General features: G+C 42.7%; 1 protein-coding gene across 1 annotated transcript in view; it reads left to right on the forward strand.

Annotated features, from left to right (window-relative positions):
• LOC147013129 (uncharacterized) overlaps positions 1-21,038 on the forward strand; it is a 51,346-nt gene that overhangs the window by 27,759 nt on the left and 2,549 nt on the right. Inside the window, exons 6-8 of the mRNA XM_085854739.1 lie at positions 14,022-14,124; positions 15,357-15,414; positions 17,561-17,653. Coding sequence (XP_085710865.1) covers positions 14,022-14,124; positions 15,357-15,414; positions 17,561-17,653 — 254 coding nt within the window. The remainder of the gene's footprint in view (positions 1-14,021; positions 14,125-15,356; positions 15,415-17,560; positions 17,654-21,038) is intronic.

A 21,038-nucleotide genomic window follows, 5' to 3' on the forward strand; every position in this document is an offset into this window, starting at 1 on the left:
TCACCAGTCTCTCTCTCTCTCTCTCTCTCTCTCACCAGTCTCTCTCTCTCTCTCTCTCTCTCTCACCAGTCTCTCTCTCTCTCGCCTGGGACCGATGGATCTTGCACTCTTGGCTCTGCACTCTGGACAGCCCCGTCCCCTTCATCTGCCGACATTCTGCTTGAGGACTTTGCTCTGCTCTTGTGTTCCATGCTCAGATTTTGTGCAAGCCTGGGTTTTTCATCCCATGTCTCCCCCTCATTCTTTCCAGGTTTTTGTGTAGCTGTTTGTGTGTGGTCCTATCGGGAGGGGGGAGGTTGTTTTTCACATCTCAGTTTCTGATTTGTATTGTCCAATATCTATCAGGATTCCATTGCCATGTCTTCTGCTTAATAACTTATTTATTACCACCGCACACGAAGAGAAAAGTTGGGTTAAGCAATTGGTTAATGTCCGTTCGTCCAACCATCAGTTTGTCTTAGTTTATAATCGTCAGTTTGTGATTGAGGAACAACGTATTTAAATTGAATGTTGTATTTTGAACACAAATCGGAGCATGGTTAATACAAGTCTGTTGTTTTCACGTACCTCGGCTTAGAAGCCATCCCGACCGCACATGTGCAGAGAGGAGTGAGATAATATTTTTCCTCTGCCAGGCGATAGGCAGTCAGACAAAATGGAAAATCATTCCAAACAGAAAACTTTTACTGTTTCTAAGGGCGTCATAATGGACACATACAACAAGCACGAAGAACTAATGTAACGGGTTATAGATAGTGGGATGTAATAGCCACTGGAGAAAATTGTGGTAGAACCCATAATTTTATTATTTGTGCACCTTGAAACCTCTCAACCTTTATTATAATTGCATTATATAGTTGAACACTGTAGAACACAAATCACCTTCATAATACTTCCAATAACCTTCAGTTTTGCTGGCGTGTGTTCAGTTATCAAGTTTCTTGTAGAGTGCTTGCCAAGTGGCTCAAGCAAGCACTCCATTTGAAACTGTTGATAAGGAACGGCTGGCTTGGCAAGCACGAGCTAGCTGCTTGGCAACTGAACACACCTCAGCACTTGGATAGAATTAATTAATTTACACGACTTTTACAATGTTTATTTTATTTAAATTTAATTACAGTAAATACTTGAAGACTGTAGTGGACAAATCGTCTGTCATAATACTTCCAAGAACCTCCAGTTTTGCAGTTATTCAATATAATTATAAGTTCAATGGGGTGGCATAAAAGGGTGCTGTTCAGGAGATAGTGGGGCAGATAACAGCAATTTTTGAGAGGAATCGTGCAAATGATGATACAAGCATCAAATTTGGCACATTTGTTCTCCAGGGGATTCTAATCAAATCTGCCTGATTGGCCATTTGAAAATCCAAATTTTGAGAAATTTGAAAAAAAAAAACAACTTCAAAAAAGTCAAGATCACGAATCAATGTTGGATGCTGGCTGAGATTGGTGAATGTTTCAGAAACATCATCCAAGTCTGCCATGCAGTTTTCTTCCCTTTACCACGGAAGGCAGACACAACGTCACATCCAGTGAACGCATGGAAGTATGGGATCCCTCTCGCTTTCTCAGGCCCTATTGCAGAAACTCCCTCATGGACTGGAATCCATCGCGCCTTGGCTCCTTGGCCAAAGGCAATCCACATGTTCTCAAGACCTAGTTCCTGTAAGGATGGCAGTACAGATATTGCTATGACTAGTACGTCCGTGTCATTAGCCTTAATGATAATGAACTTGCTACCATCCGTCGTTGCATCCCTGGCGTGTACAAATATTCGAGTGTCAGCTTCTTCATGACAACATGGAGACACAGCATCCAGTGACTTCCTTGTGTTGCTAATGGCATCTTCTCCTTTTGTGACAATGACTGTGCTTGTCGTCTGTGCTTCGCACATCTTTTCCGCAACGAAGTGAAACAGCTCAGTCTTGTTGCTGTCATCTCGAAGAAAGCTTCTCCAGTTACTTGGGGTCTTACTGGTTCCTGTCACTCTTCTTCTGATTTCTTGCCCCTTTTCGACCATGCCTCGGACTTCAGACTTGACTTCTTGTACACATCAAACACTACGTCCACCCTCTCGTACCTGGCCTCATGGGATTCCACCTTTGGGATGATGTCTTCTTTAGCATAGTCATCAAATATCTCTGAAGTGAGTGGAGGTAGGGCATTGATAAGTGCTGAGCCATCAATGATGACTGCATCTCCCCTTGGTTCTCTATCTGGGATGTTCACTTGCGCTTCAAGAATTTCAGCCAGCTTCAAAATTTTTTTTTTTTTTCAAATTTTTCAAAATTTGGATTTTCAAATGGCCAATTGGGCAGATTTGATCAGAAAGCCCTGCAGAACAGAAATGCCAAATTTGATGCTTGTATCATAATTTGCACGATTTTTCTACTATCTACTACACTAAGAGCTTCTGGACAAACTCCTTCAATATCACTAAACTTTTGGATTTTTTTTTAACGATCGTTAAAATCATTATTTTCATTACCTCCAACACCAAAGGTGGATGGAGGTTATATTATCACCTCTGTCTGTCTGCTTGTTATGACGAAAATTGAAAATGCAGCAGGAATTTCATTTGAAAGTTGAGGACGGATTCGGACAAAATTTTTCAATTTTCGTCATATGTCGGTCTGTCTCGTTTATTTGTAGCTCAGCACGGCACGGCACGGCTCGGTATTTACTGTGAGTGCGATAACTCGAGAACGTTTTCAGCTATCTTCGTCCAACTTTACCAGAGGATTCCAAAATTGAAAAGTGAGGCTGTCAATGTTTTTTGACTATATATATGTCAAAGCTCGAGGTGACAATGACGTCAATTGCATGATTTTTGTCATTCCTGTTGGGCTACCACTTGACACCTTCTTGTTTGTTTGTTTTTCAACAGGATATCTCAAAAACTTTTGGACGGATTTGGACAAAATTTGGTGGAGAGCTTGGGTATGTGACATGGACGAAATGATAAGACTTTGGTGAAGATCCGAATCCAGATCTGGATCCGAGAATTTTTAAAGTGATTCTTCACCATTGAGAGCCAGGGCCAAAAACGATATATAGCATGATATTTCAAAAATGTACTGACCCAATATGTTCTCGTGGATCAGGCATTACATGGCGGAGGTATGCACTCTACCAAGTGCCCTTCTAGTTAGGGTACCCAGTCAAATGGACTGGGTAACCTGTTGTTTTTCTTCTGTTTATTTCTTATTTCTTATTCTTTTTCTGCCGGAAATTTTCGGGTTCTTTCGCTTTAAAAATCATTTTCTCAGGAACGGTAAGTCCGATCGACACGAAATTTTCACCATAGTATGCATCTTTTTTGATAGGAAACTTAATTGATAATTATGACGTCATAGGTCACGTGGTACGGGCGCCATCTTGAAAAAAAAAACGATAAACTTTGGACCTCTGTATCTCTGAAACCGTACAATGGAAAATTATTTTGCTTCATACATTTTAATGAACTCCCCATCGGGAACATTTTTCGTGACGTCATCGGTGAAGCGGTATGCCGGTGAAAATTAGTCAAGTGGAACGCTGCATCGGAAAAATCTGAAATTTCTTAAGCGTCATCTACACAAGAAATCACCGCAGAAAAAAAATTATGACGTCATAGGTGACTTGGTTCGGCAGCCATCTTGTTTTGAAAAAAATAATTAAAAACATCTCCAGAACGGCTGAACAAATTGGGGCGAAACTTTACACCCACATTCCCCATGACATCCTTTTACAAGTTTGTTAATTTCTTATTGATAGGTCACATGGTTTGGTGGCCATATTGAATTTACCCTAAAACCTTCAAACATCTTCTCCAGAACGGCTAGTCAGATCAAGGGGAAACTTCACAAACGTATTGCACATGGGTAGTGAATATAAATTTGTTAATTTCTAATTGATAGGTCACATGGTTTGGCAGCCATGTTGGATTCAAGAATTATATTAAATAATGTTTTCTCTGGAACCACATAACCTATCGAAGCACAACTTGGCTACTATAGTCTACCCCCATGCCTGCACATACGTTAAAAATTATGACATCACATGTCACATGGTTTGGCAGCTGTCTTGGATAGAAAACCGCACCTTGTTCGATAAACACGAAACATCACAAACGTGTTCCACTACACGATTGGAAGCAGAATATAAATTTATGATGTCGTAGATCACATGGTTCGTCAGCCATCTTGAATTGAAGGAAAAATATTAAGAAATATTTACTCTGGAACCGCTGAATCAATATATGCAAAAGTTCACAATTGTAATCGAGCCGACATGTGCAACATAGGTTTAAAATTTCAACCCGATCAGCCACACGGTTTGGTAGTCAGACTTATTTAATTATTTGAATCTGAGAACTTTTCGATTTTTTTTTTTCCAGAAGGCTCACTTGGCTGTAGCTGCATGCGTTTGAGGGTATAGGAATAACAATTCAATTGAAACTGACGATGTCCCCAGGAAAAAAGGGCTAACTGCATCAGTAATAAATAGATTGAACACTTTGTGCTCCCCGGTTCGTTACTCGTCAGTCCCGCGCTGTCTCGAAGCAGGGCTGTATTTGTATCACTATTAAATAATGTTTTCTCTGGAACCACTTATCCTATTGAAGGGAAACTTTGCAAAATTCTCATTTAAGTCTCATGTTGTATCAAAGGCGGACGTCTGGGTTACCCGGTCATCACCTCCAGCAGTTATAAAGTGGCAGTTGTAGTTATCTATCTATAATTCCAGCAATCTCTGTGTCTGTCTGTCTGTGATCACTGTTTCTCGACAACCACTGGTCCGATGTATTCTAATACTGCATTCTAATAATTTCTCGACATAAACACAATGCCCCAATCCAGTCGTCGTTTACGAGAGCGAAGGAACGGCCTGTGTGGTTGTTTGAAAGTATATATATATATATATATATATATATATATATATATATATATATATATATATATTTTCCACGTACGGCGACGCACATATGGCCACGCATGTACGGGCACGGGAGAGCGAAGGAACGGCCTGTGTTGTTGTTTGAAAGTTTATATATATTTTTTTCCACGTACGGCCACGCACGTACGGGCATGCGAGAGCGAAGGAACGGCCTGTGTGGTTGTTGTTTCTGGCACGCGGTTTGAAAGTTATTTTTTTTATTTTTTTGCACGTACGGGCACGCACTCGTTCAATTGAATTTAGAATGGGATTAAAATAAATTCAAATCAAATGGAAGACCAAATAGGTTCACTCCTGCATTGGAGTCATCAGAAGGAACCTTTTACAAGCAAAAAGCAAAGATGAAGTCATCAGGAGGAACCTGAATAGGATTCACATTTCAGCTGCTACTCCTCTCCCCTCAAACCCATCCAGGCACAACCAAGTGAGCCTTATTCAAAAAAAAGAACAGAAAAAAGAAAGAACCCATATCAAAAAAAAAAAATTCTGGCTGCCAGGCCATGTGTCCGGTTAAGTTGAAAATTAAAACATGTATTCCCCATCAATACTATATCACAATTGCACAGTTTCACATTAATTAATTCGTTCCAGAGAAAACATATTATATTTTTCTTCAATCCAACATGGCTGCCAAACTATGTAACTTATCAATTATTCCTTAACAAACTTGTGCACACAAGGCTTGGGGAACATTTGTGTGAAGTTTCCCCTCAATTTGTCCAACTGTTTGGGAAGGGTGATCGCCAAGACTGCAACAACTACTGAGGGGTGACGCTACTCTCAGTGCTGGGCAAAGTCTTTGCTTGGATAATTATTGATAGGGTTCGCCACCATCTGCATGAGCACCAGCATCCAGAGCAGTCAGGGTTCACACCAAAGAGGTCAACGATTGACCGTATACTTGCTCTTCGTGTCCTCACCGAAGGCAGACGAGAGTTTCATCAGGGGCTGCTTGCAGCCTACGTTGATCTTTGTGAAGCGTTTGATTCAGTGAATCGGGATGCTCTCTGGATGATTGTTGGTCTTTGTGGGGTGCCACAAAAACTGATCAATCTGATGTCTGAACTACATTCTGGTACTGAGAGTGCTGTGAGATGTGGTGATACCATCTGACTTATTTCCAGTTGTTACTGGAGTTCGTCAGGGGTGTGTTCAGGCCCCCACACTATAGCACTTGTATGGACTGGATTCTGGGGAGGATGTTGGAGAGACCAAGCTGCAGTGCCTCATTGGGAATGTCAAAATCTCTGACTTTGATTTCCCAGATGATGCAGTCATCTTTGCGGAGACTCTAGATATCCTTATGGGGGCCCTTGAGGTGCTGAATGGGGAGTCGTAGCCGCTGGGATTACGGGTTCCTGGGTCCAAATTGAAATCCAAGCTTTCAATGACATCTTGGATGCAGCTCTTGAAATTCATCTTGAAACAGGCACAGGCCTGTTTGTGGTGAGGATGTTGAGGCCACAGAGAGATATTCACTTACCTTGGCAGTGATATTCATGTCTCTGCTGGCTGTGAGCCAGTGGTCAATAGACCTCTGGGTCGGGCCTGGGGAGTCATGGATTCACTGGATCATGTGGTGTGGCGCTGCTGGTACCTGTGCAGGAGGACGAAAGTCCGAGTCTTCAGGTCCTTGGTGCTTCCAGTCTTGCTCTATGGATGTGAGACTTGAACTCTGACCAGGGATCTGAGACGGAGACTTAATTCCTTTGGTTCCAGGTCTCTTCGGAGAATACTTGCCTATCACTGGTCGGACTTTGTGTCCGAGCGGTTGCTGAAAGAGACTCAAATGAGATTTGTTACCTGCATAGTCTGTGAGCATCAGCTGCGGCGGTATTGACATGTGGCTTGTTTCCTCACGCTGATCCTGCTCACCAGATTCTCTCAGGGGGATGGCCTGCATCTGCCTGGGGGATGGCCAGACGGAGGCCCCTGGAGTACCGGTGGAAAGTGGATGCAGTGACGCACTGCTCTGGCACGTGCTCCCATACCTGACCTGACCAATATGGCTGCCAAACCATGTGTTCTATGACGTCATATAGGTGGTCATACTTGTGAAGTTTTGCCTCAATCTGTTCAGCCACTTCAGAGAAGATTTTTGAAGGTTTTTTTTTTTCCCAACAATCTGGCTGCCACATCACGTGACCAATGACGTCATCAATTTTTTTTTTTCTGGGACCATTTTACCCTCAAAAAAAACACCCTCAAAAATTTTCATACTGATCAGCTGTAGCATTTTACATATGCCACTATGACATCATAAAGGCACCGATGACGTCATTAAAAAATCACTCATTCCCCATGATTACTTGCTGTGTGCCAAGTTTCTATTTTTGTCCTTGGTGCGGTTTCAGAGATACAGAGGTCCAAACTTTTTCTGTTTTTCCAATATTGCTGCCACACCACGTGACCTCTGATGCCATAATTATCATTAAAACATTCTACATGAGTCGTCGTACCAATGGTGAAAATTTCATCTCAATCATTACAAGCGGTTGCGGAAAAATACACGAAAGTTCCATGCGGACAAACAAACAGACCCAAATGCAATACCCTCTCCTTCGGTGAGGGTAACTGGAGTTCATAGAACATGTTACCCCACGTTGCATTGAAGTACATTCTTCAATTTTAATAAACTAGTGCGTGCCCATACGTGCGTGGCCGTACGTGCAAAAAAAAAACAAAAAAAAAAACTTTCAAACCGAGTGCCAGAAACAACAAACACACAGGCCGCTCCTTCGCTCTTGTGTGCCCATAGGTGCGTGCCAGTATGTGCAGCCCTCTCTCGCCCCCCCTCTCTCGCCCCCCTCTCTCGCCCCCCACTCTCTCGCCCCCCACTCTCTTGCCCCCTCTCTTGCCCCCTCTCTCTCCCCCCCTCTAGGAGGGGAGAGGGGGGGGGGAGAGGATGGGTGAGAGAGGAGGGGCGAGAGAGGAGGACGAGAGGGGGGGGAGAGAGGGGAGGCGAGAAAGGGGGGCGTCACAATTCTTCTTCGTTTGATATGACGTCACAATTGATGCTGGGGACCTGATACTGCAGGCACGAAGCTGCACATACTGGCCCGCCTCTACGGGCCCGCCCCTACGGGCCCGCCCCTACGGGCCCGCACTAGTGTGTTACAAATTTTGTAAATATATCTTGAGGGGATTTGTAGTTAAGCTCCGGAAATGAAATGTGACGGATGGACGGACGTACGGACGGCGGACAGAACCAATTTCTATTTCCCCTGCCAACTTTGTTGGTTGGTGGGGGATAGTAAAATAAAGATAGTAGAAGTCGTGTAAAAATACTAGGTGGGATTGACTCAGCCTGTCATCCTTCTGAGATCGGCAAAATGAGTGCCAACTTGCTGGTATCCTGCGTTGGAATGGTGACCCGTCCAGGATTGTGCCCAATAGTCAAGGAGACTGCTAAAGCAGCACCAACGCTCTGCACAGAGTATGGTCCCAATGGATGGATGGATGGATGGCATTTGAACAGCCATTAAGAATTTGGTGCAAAATTGGCCAAGCACACAAATTTAAAGGATATGCTATTCAAGATTTCGTGCCAACAGAAAATCTACACCCACTTTCAAAATTTAAGTTTTTTTTTAACTTTATTTTAAATTTATAACAACTTTCAAATGAAAAAAAATTTCAAAAATTAAAAGCAAAACTCAGCATCTTCTCCCAGATCTAAGCTATCTCTTCCAGCAATGGTGAAGCCCCAGCAATGCACACAAATGAGGCAAGGAGACCACGTTGAGAGAGGTACTTCAGCCACTTGTAACTGAGACCGAGTGAAATATAACCAACGACACGACAGTCATCTTGGTCCTTCACTCGACTCCATGAGCCTTTCATCACTACACTGCCATGCCGGAGGGCGAAGTGAACGGGTCAACCTCCTCAAAGGGGGTGAAGCAACCTCCTTCGGACCATCTGGTTCAGCAGCGAGACGCCATCAGTGGGTGTATTCGGTGATCCGACGATAGCATCTCCTGGTGTGGGCAACATAACCAAATCCAATAGTGCAGGATCCACTATATCCCATGATACCTGTTGTGAGAAGGACTGTACCTTGAGCCTGGCAGAGCCGAGCGTGTCCTATGGGAGATGGTATGGTGAGGTCGGCTCAGAATTGGACTTGGACTCCGAAGTTACATCCCAGCCTCGAACAGGGTGGTGGGGGGACTGACCAATTGATGTGGACACAATGGAATAGCGGTCGCATACTCGAACATCATAGGCTTTGCTACAAAACTGAGAAGAGGTAAATTTTCTGAGTTGGCACCATTCATTGTCAACAGAAATCCCCGTCACTATATATTTGTCACAAATTTTGCATTTGTCTCTGTCACTCTTTCGGAAGACGAGGTCACCATCCGTCAAAGCAGATGATGGTAGTAGCAGTGTGGCCACGAGACTTCGTACGAGTGCTGAGAACATGATTCTCCTTCCTGCTCATTTCTGATTGAAAATTAACTGTCTGTTTGATATCGGTAACTGCGCGCCGGTGAGTTGGTCTCTCTCTAGTGGAGAGGCCATCTCTATGTATGCATTGATTCATATTGCCTGTAGCTAAGGCTAAATAAACTGTATATAAAGGGCCACCCTCTAGACTCTAGAGACTCAACCTGTCCACCAAGTTTTATCTAAATCCGTCCACAACTTTTTGAGATATCGTGCTCTTCATCGTTTTTGGTCCTATCTCTCAATGGTGAAGAATCAGTAAAAAAAAAAAATGGACGCGCTGCTCTGGCGCATGCTCCCACACCTGACCTGACCTCTTGAGACAAGCGTAAGCATTCCAGACCCAGCTCTTTCAATAGCTCGTTCAGCTACCGGATTTTTACCTCCACCACCGGAGGTGAAGGAGGTGATGTTTTTACCCCTTTCTGTCTGTTTGTCTGTTTGTGTACAGGATATCTCAAAAAGTTGTGGACGGATCGGGATGAAATTTTGGGGACAACTTCGGTGTGTAACAAGGACGAACTGATTAGATTTTGGTGAAGGTCCAGATCCGGATCCGGATGTGATAATTTTTTTAAATGATTCTTTACCATTGAGATATTGGGCAAAAAACGATATTTAGCAAGATATCTCAAAACGTTGTGGACGGATTCGGCCGAAACTTGGTGGACAGGTTGAGTGTATCACATGGACAAATTGATTCAATTTTGCTGAAGATCTGAATCTGGATCTGGATACGAAAATTATTTAATTTTATAGTGATTCTTCACCACTTATAGATCGGGCCAAAAAGATATATAGCATATTTCAAAAATGTATTGGGCCCAATATGTTCTCATGGATCAGGCATTATGTGGCGGAGGTATGCGCTCCACCGAGTGCCCTTGTCGTTGTTATAGTTTTTGGTTTGGCCGACCTGTGAATGGATGCCATGCCTTTTCAATGTGAAATCATTAACTAAAGCAACAAATCCAAGTGCAGAAGCTATCTCCCAATGGGCATAGCTCTATACACATTGTGAGGATAGCGTTGCATAGCTGATCATGCCTTTTACCGTCAATAAGCCTTGTCCATGTGTGGGAGGAAATGGTTTGTTGATGTCGAAGGGAAAAAAAGTACCTGCTGAAAGCACACTTAATTTGGTGTCTCGATGGGTTATTGAACCTGATGTGCAAAGCAGTCAACAGCCCATCAATCAATGAGCGGGGACCATGATCCGTTCACGAGAGGGCTGGAACGGCTGAGAACTCGCAACGCATAAGTTTGCTGTACGCTTGGACACAGGGGCAACTGTCCGTCAATATTTGGGCACTGTGGTGAGACTGGACAATGAATGGCGTGAAGTGTTGAATGGCTGCGTCAATACACAGCACCTCTACTTGTTCAACCATGAAACCTGGTATTTACGGAGTTTAGCATTAAAGAACCCCGCGAAGAGCAAGTCGCCATCCTGTGCGCATACATTGTAGTTGCAATGCCTTTGTTCTTGACAGACCCATCAGTGATGATCCAGAGTAAATCATCAGGTCTACACATCACTGTAGTCTTGCGATCTTTCAGAGCATTCTGGGCAGCCATGAAGGCATGAAGTAATTCATCAGACCACACTATATTTTCGCTTGATGTTTTGCCAACAGTTGCAATGTCTAAAGGATCTATCAAGCCGGCATAGCCACGCAGGACTCGGCTGAATACACTGTATGCACCCACAAACAACCGCAAAGTCTGAACAGTCAAGGGGGACTCCACTGTGGCCAGGCTAGCAACCGTGTGGGGTGTTGTGTTTAATGTTCCGTCACGCCACATCCATCCCAGTACTGTCGCTGATCTTGGGCTAATTGTAGTTTTCACCGCTGAATGTCGGAGGTTGTTCTGTTGTAACGCAACCAAGCCTCAGCACGAGTTATTAAGAGCACTCTCAGGTGTATTACCACCTCTGTCGAGATCGTCAGCCATCTTGGCAATGGAACCTTCCTGGGTGAGCTCCCCCAAGACCCAAGACACGAGTTCCTCCAAGCAAGTCTCTGAGCCGGGCATCCCCGTCGCTGACCTAGTGTTGATGCGGATTCCTTTACATGGGGTGACAACACCACAGAACTTCAGAGAGTTATGAGATAACAGGATATGATAGAAGACCTTTACGAAGTCTGTGGTAATGATACACTGCCATTTTGTAATCTATTGCAGCACACTGTCAACGTTTGGCATCAGGGAGGGTTGGGGTTTACTGTACTGCACCACCTCCCCAAAGGATGTGATGAGTCTGCTCCCTCCACTTGGCTTCTTGATAAGTAAAAGGAAGGGTTTAGATACTCTCTGTGAACGTTGACATGCTCGAGCTTAGCAACGACACCTGCATCCTCCAGTTCATCAAACTTGTCTTGCAATTTGTCCAAGTTGTTCTTGTTGTATTGTGGAAGTCTCCCCTTTGTCTATCAAGGTCGTGTTGGACCTATGTTGGCAAAGGCCTTGACGATGCCGCTAACCCCATTATATTTGGAGATCTGAGGATTAAATACATCATCGTAGGCGTTATTGATTTGGTGGAACTGATTGCGCACTTCGGTTGACAGGTGGGAATCACGGCCGCCGGCTCGCCGGAATCACGGACACTGGCTGAGAATGGAGGAGGTGGTGCTGCATTGGGGGCAGCACTCGTAGGAACGTTTACTCTGCGTGTGTCACTGACAAGAAAAGTCTCCCTTGCCTGGCAGAAATGTTCGCCCCGATTGACCAGCATAGGTGAATCAGTCTTGTTCGTGACACACATGGCCCTGCTGATGGAACAGATTTCCTGAGGAGCTGGCCATGCATATTCGAGCTTGACGAGAGTGTTGGCATGACTGTCCAAACATGGTTCTATCGCCCATACAGCATCTGACTCGGTGCTGGCGAAGTTTGCAGTACTGGGTATTTTCTGGGCAGGAGAACAGTCTTATGAGGATTACGCAGTAAGAATGCTTGGGTGCGTGTGGTCGAGGGTACTTTACTGGGTCGACTACTGCGAGCCATATTCAACAGAATCTTTACCGTTAATGATGATTTTCCTCTTCGAGGGTCGCACAGCAGTGTCGTTGGTAACCAAAGACGGATTGTCAGCAAGCACTCCCACATCAAGTTGTTTGACAACTAAGGCATCAAGTCGGAATCTAGGCTCCCTCTCGACAAGTTACAGTGGACCTCACCAATGTCATTGAGTGGCGTAATCCATGTTGGATTCAAGATTCAATAATTATATTGAAGGATTCAATAATTATATGAAATAATGTTTTCTCTGGAACCACATAAACTATCGAAGCGAAACTTGGAAACTATAATCGAACCCCATGCCTGCATATACCGTAAAAGGTATGATGTCACAAGTCACATGGTTTGGAGGCCATCTTGGATAGAAAAACGCACCTTGTCCGATCAACACAAAACTAAAGCATAATCCACTTCCCCATTAGATGGAGAATTTGAATTTATGTTGCAATAGGTCATATGGTACAGCAGCCATATTAGATTGAAAATTAATAACTTTAAAAGTCTTCTGTCTGAAACAGCTGAACAGATTGAGGCGACACTCCACAAGTATGACCGCCTCTCTATGACGAACAAAAAGTCCCCCCCTCCCCCTTTTGATGTATGGCACATCGTTTGGCAGCCATATTGTATTGAAGTGAAAATATTAATGTTTACTCTGGAACTGCCATATCAATAAATGTGAAACTTCAGAGAGATGATGCAGGACACATGTGGAATGGTCTTTAAATTTCAACTCAATCAGCCACATGGTTTGGCAGCCATGTTGGATTGAAGGATAAATATTAATTAATGTTTACTCTGGAACCGCTGCTTCAATATATGCGGAACTTAAAAATTATCATTTAGCTGACATTTGAAACGTAGGTTTAAAATTTCAAGCTGATTCGTCACATGGTTTGGCAGCCAGAATTATTTAATTATTTGAATCTGAGAACTTTTAGATTTTTTTTTTCCTCCCAGAAGGCTCATTTCGCTGGACCTGAATGCGTTTGAGGGGACAGGAATAGCAATTAAATTAATACCGACAATGTCCCCAGGAAAAAGGGCGAACTCAATACGTAATAAATAGATTGAACACTGTGTTACTCGGTTCGTAACTCGACAGTCCCGCGCTGTATCGAAGCAGGGCTGCATTTGTATCACTATTAAATAATGTTTTCTCTGGAACCACTGATCCAATTGAAGCAAAACTTTGCAACTATCATATAAGTCTCATGTTGTATGAAAGGCGGACGTCTGGGTACCCGGTCATCACTGCCAGCAGTTATAAAGTGGCAGTTCTAGTTATAATTGTAATCCATCACTTAAAAGCATGGTTACTGGTGATGTGACATTTCATACACTTCTTCAACTACATCTGCAAAAGCAATCTGTAAAGTCAGATTGAGGAAGTGGGACAATAGGGATAAGACTTGAGGTGTTTGAACTGAGACAAAGGAGGATGATAGGAGAGGTAACGCAAGTGTAGAGGAATGTGGGAATGGGAATTGAAATTTGAGGGGGGAGGGGTGAGATCGAGGAAGGGGAGGGAAGTGAAACAGCCTGTGTCTCATTTCACCAAATTCATCCACTTTTTTATTGCTTTATTCCATTTTGTTCCAGGATGGTGAAGTTATTGGAATGAATTCTCTGAAAGTTGCAGCAGGAATTTCATTTGCTATCCCTGCTGACCGCATCCAGATGTTTCTGTCACATTCTCATGGAAGTATGTTACTTTATCTCTTGTTCTGTCACTCCTCTTTCCCATACCTACAACCTCCACAGTGCTACACACTGCATCACATATCTTTTTTTTATTTGGGATATTGCAAAACAGTGTATAAATATTGAGGTACATATCAGACTGGTTTAAAAAAAAAAAGACCTGTAACTCACCCGAATAGGACGTCAATTGAGGATTTTTATTTAAGCAAAAGCTGTTGTGCATGTAGATGTGATTAAATGATCTGATTCTATATATTTCCACGTGGACAGCAACCATGTGATAACTGCAATCAAAGAGGTTGCCAACCACACTGAAGCTAATGCTTCATTTAAAAGGATTAATTGAAGGAGTCACTTTTACTCATGAATCAATAGCGAGCAGTGAATGTCAGTCCATGTGTCGGCACAATCTGGCACCATGCCGGTTATTAATCATGCATTTACATGAACGTTAATCCTTCAAGTATCCCAAATGAACCCAATTGGCAGTGCGGCAAAATGGCAGCAACATGAGGTTATCGAGTGTTACTGCAGCAAACAGTCTGTTAGGAGATAAATAATTTATTACACAAGACACAGAATGCAATTTCGAACACAAAGATGATAAACAACCATTAAACACAATGAAAATTAGAATGGCACTGGGTAGAGCACATACCTCCACCAGGTTGAACAGTTTACGTTTTGTATCTCATTGATAGGTCGGATCTGCATGCGGACCTCAACCAAAATCGAAGCGGCTTGTTCTTGTCACCTACCCAACTCATCCACCAAGCGTTGTCATAATCCGTCCACAACTTTTTGAAATATCGTGTTGTATCTCACTTTTTGCCCTGTCTCTCTATGGTGAAGAATCACTTAGAAAATTAAGAAATTCTCGGATTCAGATCCAGATCTTCACCAATATCAAATCAATTTGTCCTCGTCACACACCGAACCTGTCCACCAAGTTTCGTTAAAATCCGTCCATAACTGTTTATGGAATCTGCGGAAGAAAATGGTTGATTAATTTGCCGTAAAGATGAAATGGTGCTGACGTTTCAGGCTTTACCCTCCTTGTCTTTCACGGCAGATAAATCAACCATTTCCTTCTTGTTTTTACTCTCTTGTGCCACTCATGCAGACCATTAGTTCTGTGCTTAAATTAGCAACTACATATTAATGTAATCTCTGCACTAGTGTGACTGATCTTGTTTCTCTCTGATGCCATTACATCATTGCCTTCTCTCCCAGACAACAGTGAGGAAAGCAGACAGTTTATCGGCATTCGTATGCTCACTCTTACTCCCAGGTAATAATCGTTCCCTCTGCAAAACACATACCCATGACAGTGTGATGTTTGCCTCTTACATCATTTTCCTATTTCACTCCACATATTGTCCTTATGCTATCATGGCATGTATTCTAACCTTTTTTTTCCCCCCTATTTCTTGTTTGCACGTGAATATCACAACAATTGAACAACAAACCATTCGTTTACTTTTTATTGGATCTAATTGATGGTATTATATGTAGTCTGTCCTGTTCAAATTATAATCAAACTTGGGCGAAGCTTCAGAGGCAAGCATGCTATCCTACCTCTGTGCTGTTATCCGTAACAACTTTCTGTATTTAAAGCTGAAAACAAATTGCAGTTTGTTCGTGTGTGTGTGTGTGTGTTCATTCAAAGCACTCCATGAATAAGATAATGATAATATATTTCAAGAAAAGCCAAAGTTTTCGTTTGTTCATCCTCCTCACAATGCCGTGCACATAAGTCTGCAGAGGTAGTTTCATTGGCTTGGAGTTACAATCCTGGATCAGTGACCATTCCAACGTTAAAGGGGGAGAATAATTATCAATTTGCTACTAACAGCCACCAGTGAACATATATATATATATATATATATATATATATATATATATATATATATATATATATATATATATATATATATATATATATATATAAAGACCTTTGTTTTCTTCTGGGCACTCAGTAAGAGCGCATACCTCCGCCACGTAATGCCTGATCCCACGAGAACATATCGGGCCCAATACATTTTTGAAATATCATGCTATACAGTACTATATCGTTTTTGGCCCTATCTCTCAATGGTGAAGAATCACTTTGGAAATTAAATAATTCTCGTATCCAGATCCGGATCGTCACCAAAATTGAAGCAATTCATCCTTGCCACACACCCAAAATGTCCACCAAGTTTCGTATGAATCCGTCCACAACTTTTTGCGACATTGTGCGGCATATCCTTTTTGGCCCGATCTCTCAATGGCGAAGAATCACTTAAAACATTATTAGATCACTAAGTGGAGCACATACCTCCGCCACACAATGCCTGATCCACGAGAACATATCGGGCCCATTACATTTTTGAGATATCATGCTATATATCGTTTTTGGCCCTATCTCTCAATGATGAAGAATCACTTTAAAAACTAAATCATTCTCGCATCCAGATCCGGATTCAGTTCTTCACCAAAATCTAATCAGTTCGTCCTTGTCCCGCACCCAACTTGTCCACAAAATTTCATCTGGATCAGTTCACAACTTTTTGAGATATCCTGCATACAAACAAACAAACAAGCAGTCATAGACTGGTACTTACGAAATCGTCAACTTGACCTCTGACCTTGTCTAATAAAATCTGTCTCGAGAGAAGGTAGCGACGCAAACCAGAAGTTTCTACGATGATTCTGTACCAAACCATCAAAAATCGAATGTTTGACCTCACCGTGACCTTGACCTTTGACCGATTTTGACCAAAATCTAATCAGCGCTAGCCATCACCCTCCTGAATCACGTGGTGTAATTTGACAGTGGTAGCTCCTTCTGTTCTCGAGTATATCGTGCCTACAAACAAACAAACAAACACACAAACGCACACACAGAGGACGGAAGTCATCAATATACTTAAGAAATCTTTAGATTTCGTAAGTAACAAACAGACAGAAAGGGGCGAAAACAAAACCTCCTTCACCTCGGTGGTGGAGGTAAAAAAAAATAAAACCTACTTTTCTTGCTTGGTGCTCTTTCCCTACCTTCAGCAAGAGCGGGTGGGGCAGGAATAAGTTTCAGGAAAATGCACATGTGCGGTCCAAGGTCTGCCCTCTCCTCAGCAAATTCACATTCTATACCCACCTGTCTGGTTGGTAAATAACTCGTATACCTATACACTGAAAATATAACCATCTTGGCACATCTTGGACATTTGAGTGTCTCGCTCGGAGAACATTTTAAATGCTCCATGTATGTAAAAATTAAGGAAATGTAGGTTTAATAAGGTGAGTGTGTGTAAGGTAAGCGTAAATAAGGAGTGGATGTAACACTCGTGATGCGCCAAACGGCTTCATCTGTGTTTGAAATACTGTAGTCCGATATCATTGTTACGTTTTGTAAATTTAAAGTCCGGGTGATGACAATGGATTCTTCTTTTCAGTCTGTTGGGAGAATTGAGTCCTGGAAGTGTCATGCCCGACATCATGGGAGGTGTATATATCCATGATGTCATCGTCGGTTCCCCAGCCTACAGGTAATGTTGTATTTCGATCTGTTATGTGTAATATACTGGCCCTAGTTGTTTTGAATTTTTTTTTTGTAATTTAAGACGTATGTATTTTCGCTGCACTATATACAGTACAACTAATATCATTCTTTATTCAACATGATGACACTGTATATGTATTTGGAAATGTACAGTAATCATTGTGGAGCAAGTAATTTAAGTGAATGGAATTTCAGTCAAAGTAGTTGGAAGCTTTTGAAGAGTTTGTTGATTGCTTGGTCACATGGCATTGCATTCCTCTGCAATGTCATCCTAATGTTTGATATCAGGGGTGGTGTCAGTTGAACAAATGACATCACAAGGCAGTTCACGCTTGACGTTTTTGCAACAATGTTTACAACTGAAGAATACTTGATTTTCATCACAAGCTGGACAAAAGACATAAAACATCTAACCCAAAAAATGATAATAATACGAGCCCTGGACCTGTAGCTTATCTGAGCCCTGGCCGAATGTTGTAACCCAAATTTGGTAGCATTCTGACTGGTAGGTCTGCAGAGGAAGGTTTTTTTAAAGGAATTTCCACAATTTTCCTGAATATTGAAGAAATCGGCCATTTTGACACACTTCCCGTTACGTGATTGGCATGACCTCCACGACCTAACATCACGACCCTATCCTGATCTTGTAACCCAAATTTGGTAGCATTCTGACTGGTGGGTCTGGAGAAGAAGATTTTTTGAAGGAATTTACATGATTTTCCCAAAAATTGAGTAAGCTAGCTATTTTGACACACTTCCGGTCATGTGATCGACATGCTCTCTATAATTATTTAGCCTCCCCACCCTAGCCTAATGTTGCAACCCAAATTTGGTAGCATTCTCAATGGCATGCCTGGTGTTGGCTTAATGGTTTGGGTGGTGGGCTTTGGATCCTAGGGTCCTGAGTTCAAATCCCGCTTAGTTGTTGAGTTAATACCAGGTGGGGTTAACTCAGCCTGTCATCCTTCCGAGGTCGGCAAAATGAGTGCCAGCATGCTGGTATACTTTGTCGGAGTGGTTCCCATCCAGGATCGTACCCAATAGCCAAGCAGACTGCTTAGGCAGCACCAACGCTCTGCACAGAGTATGGTCCCAATCTCCTCTGCTACTCAATGGTGGTTCTGCAGAAATATATTTATGAAGGAACTTGCATGACCACCATTTTCACGCACTTCCAGTCACATAATTGGCGTGGCCTCCACAATTTAACACCCATACCCTGTCCTAATGTTGTAACCCAAATTTGATATCATTCTGACTGGTGGGTCTGGAAAATAAGATTTTTGAAGGAATTTTGATGTTTGTTTGACCTACTTAAAGTCACATGACCAAAACGAGCTTTGCAATCCTCGTTACCATTCAAGAGCGGAACCTTGCTGCCGAATATCAGCCGGATCGGCCCAGCGGTTTGGCCAGAGCAGTCAAAATAGAACACGAACGGACGGACTGACAGGAAAACAAATGGATGGATGGTGCACGATGACAATATCATATCTGGAATTCCAATTCCAGAAAAGCCAAAAAATAGGACCACTGGACCTCCAGTTTATCTGGGCCCTCACCTCATGTTGTCACCCAAATTTGGTGGCATTCTGACTGGTGGGTCTAGAGAGGAATATTTTTGAAGGAATTTTTGTGATTTTCCCAAAAATTGACTAAGTCGGCCATTTTGACACTTCCGGTCAAGTGATCGGCATGACTTCAGTAATGTAATATCCCTACCCTGGCCTAATGTTGTAACCCAAATCTGGTAGCATTCTGACTGGTGGGTCTGGAGAAGGAGATTTTTAAAGAATTTTACTGGTGGCTATTTTGACCTATTTCAAGTGACGTGACCAGAACGAGCTTTGCAATCTCGGTTACCAGTCAGGAGAGGAACGTTGCTGCCAAATTTTAGCCGGATCAGCTCAGCAGTTTGGCCGAAGAAGTCGAAATAGATGGATGGATGGATGGATGGATGGTGCGCGATAACAATACTTTATCTGGAATTTCAATTCCAGATAAGCTTAAAAACAAGAGTGGGGTGGGGTGGGTGGGGGAGGGATGAAGTGGGGACAGAACAGAATAGGAGGGAAATTAAATGGTGTAAAAAGCCTGAATTAGGAAAGCAAGCAGAGGAGGAAACTTCTCTCTACCCCAAGTGCTGGATTAACCGTCTGATCCCCATCACATCACCACCTCGAGTCTAAATCCAGCGGGTTCAAGACCTTACGCTGAATCATGTTTGTGTTGGTTTTCAGTTATACAACAGTCTGCTCGGTTGCCTCCAGCAGTTTCCCAGGATTTCTAAAAGATTATGCCTGAAAGTCTCATGATCGTCGTTTAAGGCCCAGTCACACCTTGACGTTTTAGCCAGCATATGCCGATTTTTGGAAAATTTGTCTAAAACGCTGGTACACGTTGAATACGTTATGGGTAAGTTTTGATAACATTGAGAGCATGCTGACAAACACTGCCATACGTCGTTGTACGCTGGCTTTAAACGTTGTACTTTTCGGTTGTCCTCAAATTTTCCATGCTTGAAATTTTAAGACTTATGCCAGCGTATGACTCACACGTTCCACATAGCGCTGGCCATAAGTTGTAGGCACGTCACGCGATCGTTGACACACGTCGACACACATTACTTGTAAGTTACTCATAAGTCGAAACACGTCGAGGTAATGTTTAGCGTACCCGAAACTTATTTCTAACCTATGAGTTACGTGTTGTACTCACGTTACGCGATCGGTGAAACACATCGACACACGTTACTTGTAAGGTGCTCATAAGTCGAAACACATCAAGGTTAATGGTTAGGGTCAGTGTTCCAGACTCCCTGGTTTTATTTTTTTTATTTTATTTTTTCTTCATTCCTTCGGTATGATGGTGATTTTGACACTTCGATTTCTAGTGCGGTTATAATATAATATAATTAATAGGCTGCTGCTCAATGCTTTAAATCATAACCGCACTGTACACTGAACACCGTCATACCGAAGGAAAAAAAAAAACCGGGAGTCTGGAACACCGACGCTAACCATGACCTTGACGTGTTTCGACTTATGAGTAACTTACAAGTAACGTGTGTCGACGTGTGCCAACGTTCGCATATCGTGCGCACAACTTATTCCCGTCGCATGCGGAGCGTGTGTCATACGGCAAGTACGTCGTAAAATTTTCAACATGTTTAAAATTACAAGACGTACTCCATTTAATACGACGTATGATAGCGCACGTTAGCGTTCTATTCACGCATACCAAACTTACCCATACGGTATTCGACGTGCACCAGCGTTTTAGACGCATTTTTCAGAGGTCGGCATACGCTGGCAAGATCGCCAAGGTGTGACTGCGATGTTGACACTTCTATTTCTGCATTGGTTATGATT

This window comes from Eptatretus burgeri, chromosome 14 (assembly GCF_056783735.1).
Source record: "Eptatretus burgeri isolate ZD-2024b chromosome 14, Ebu_testis_v1, whole genome shotgun sequence".
NCBI classification, from domain to species: domain Eukaryota; kingdom Metazoa; phylum Chordata; class Myxini; order Myxiniformes; family Myxinidae; genus Eptatretus; species Eptatretus burgeri.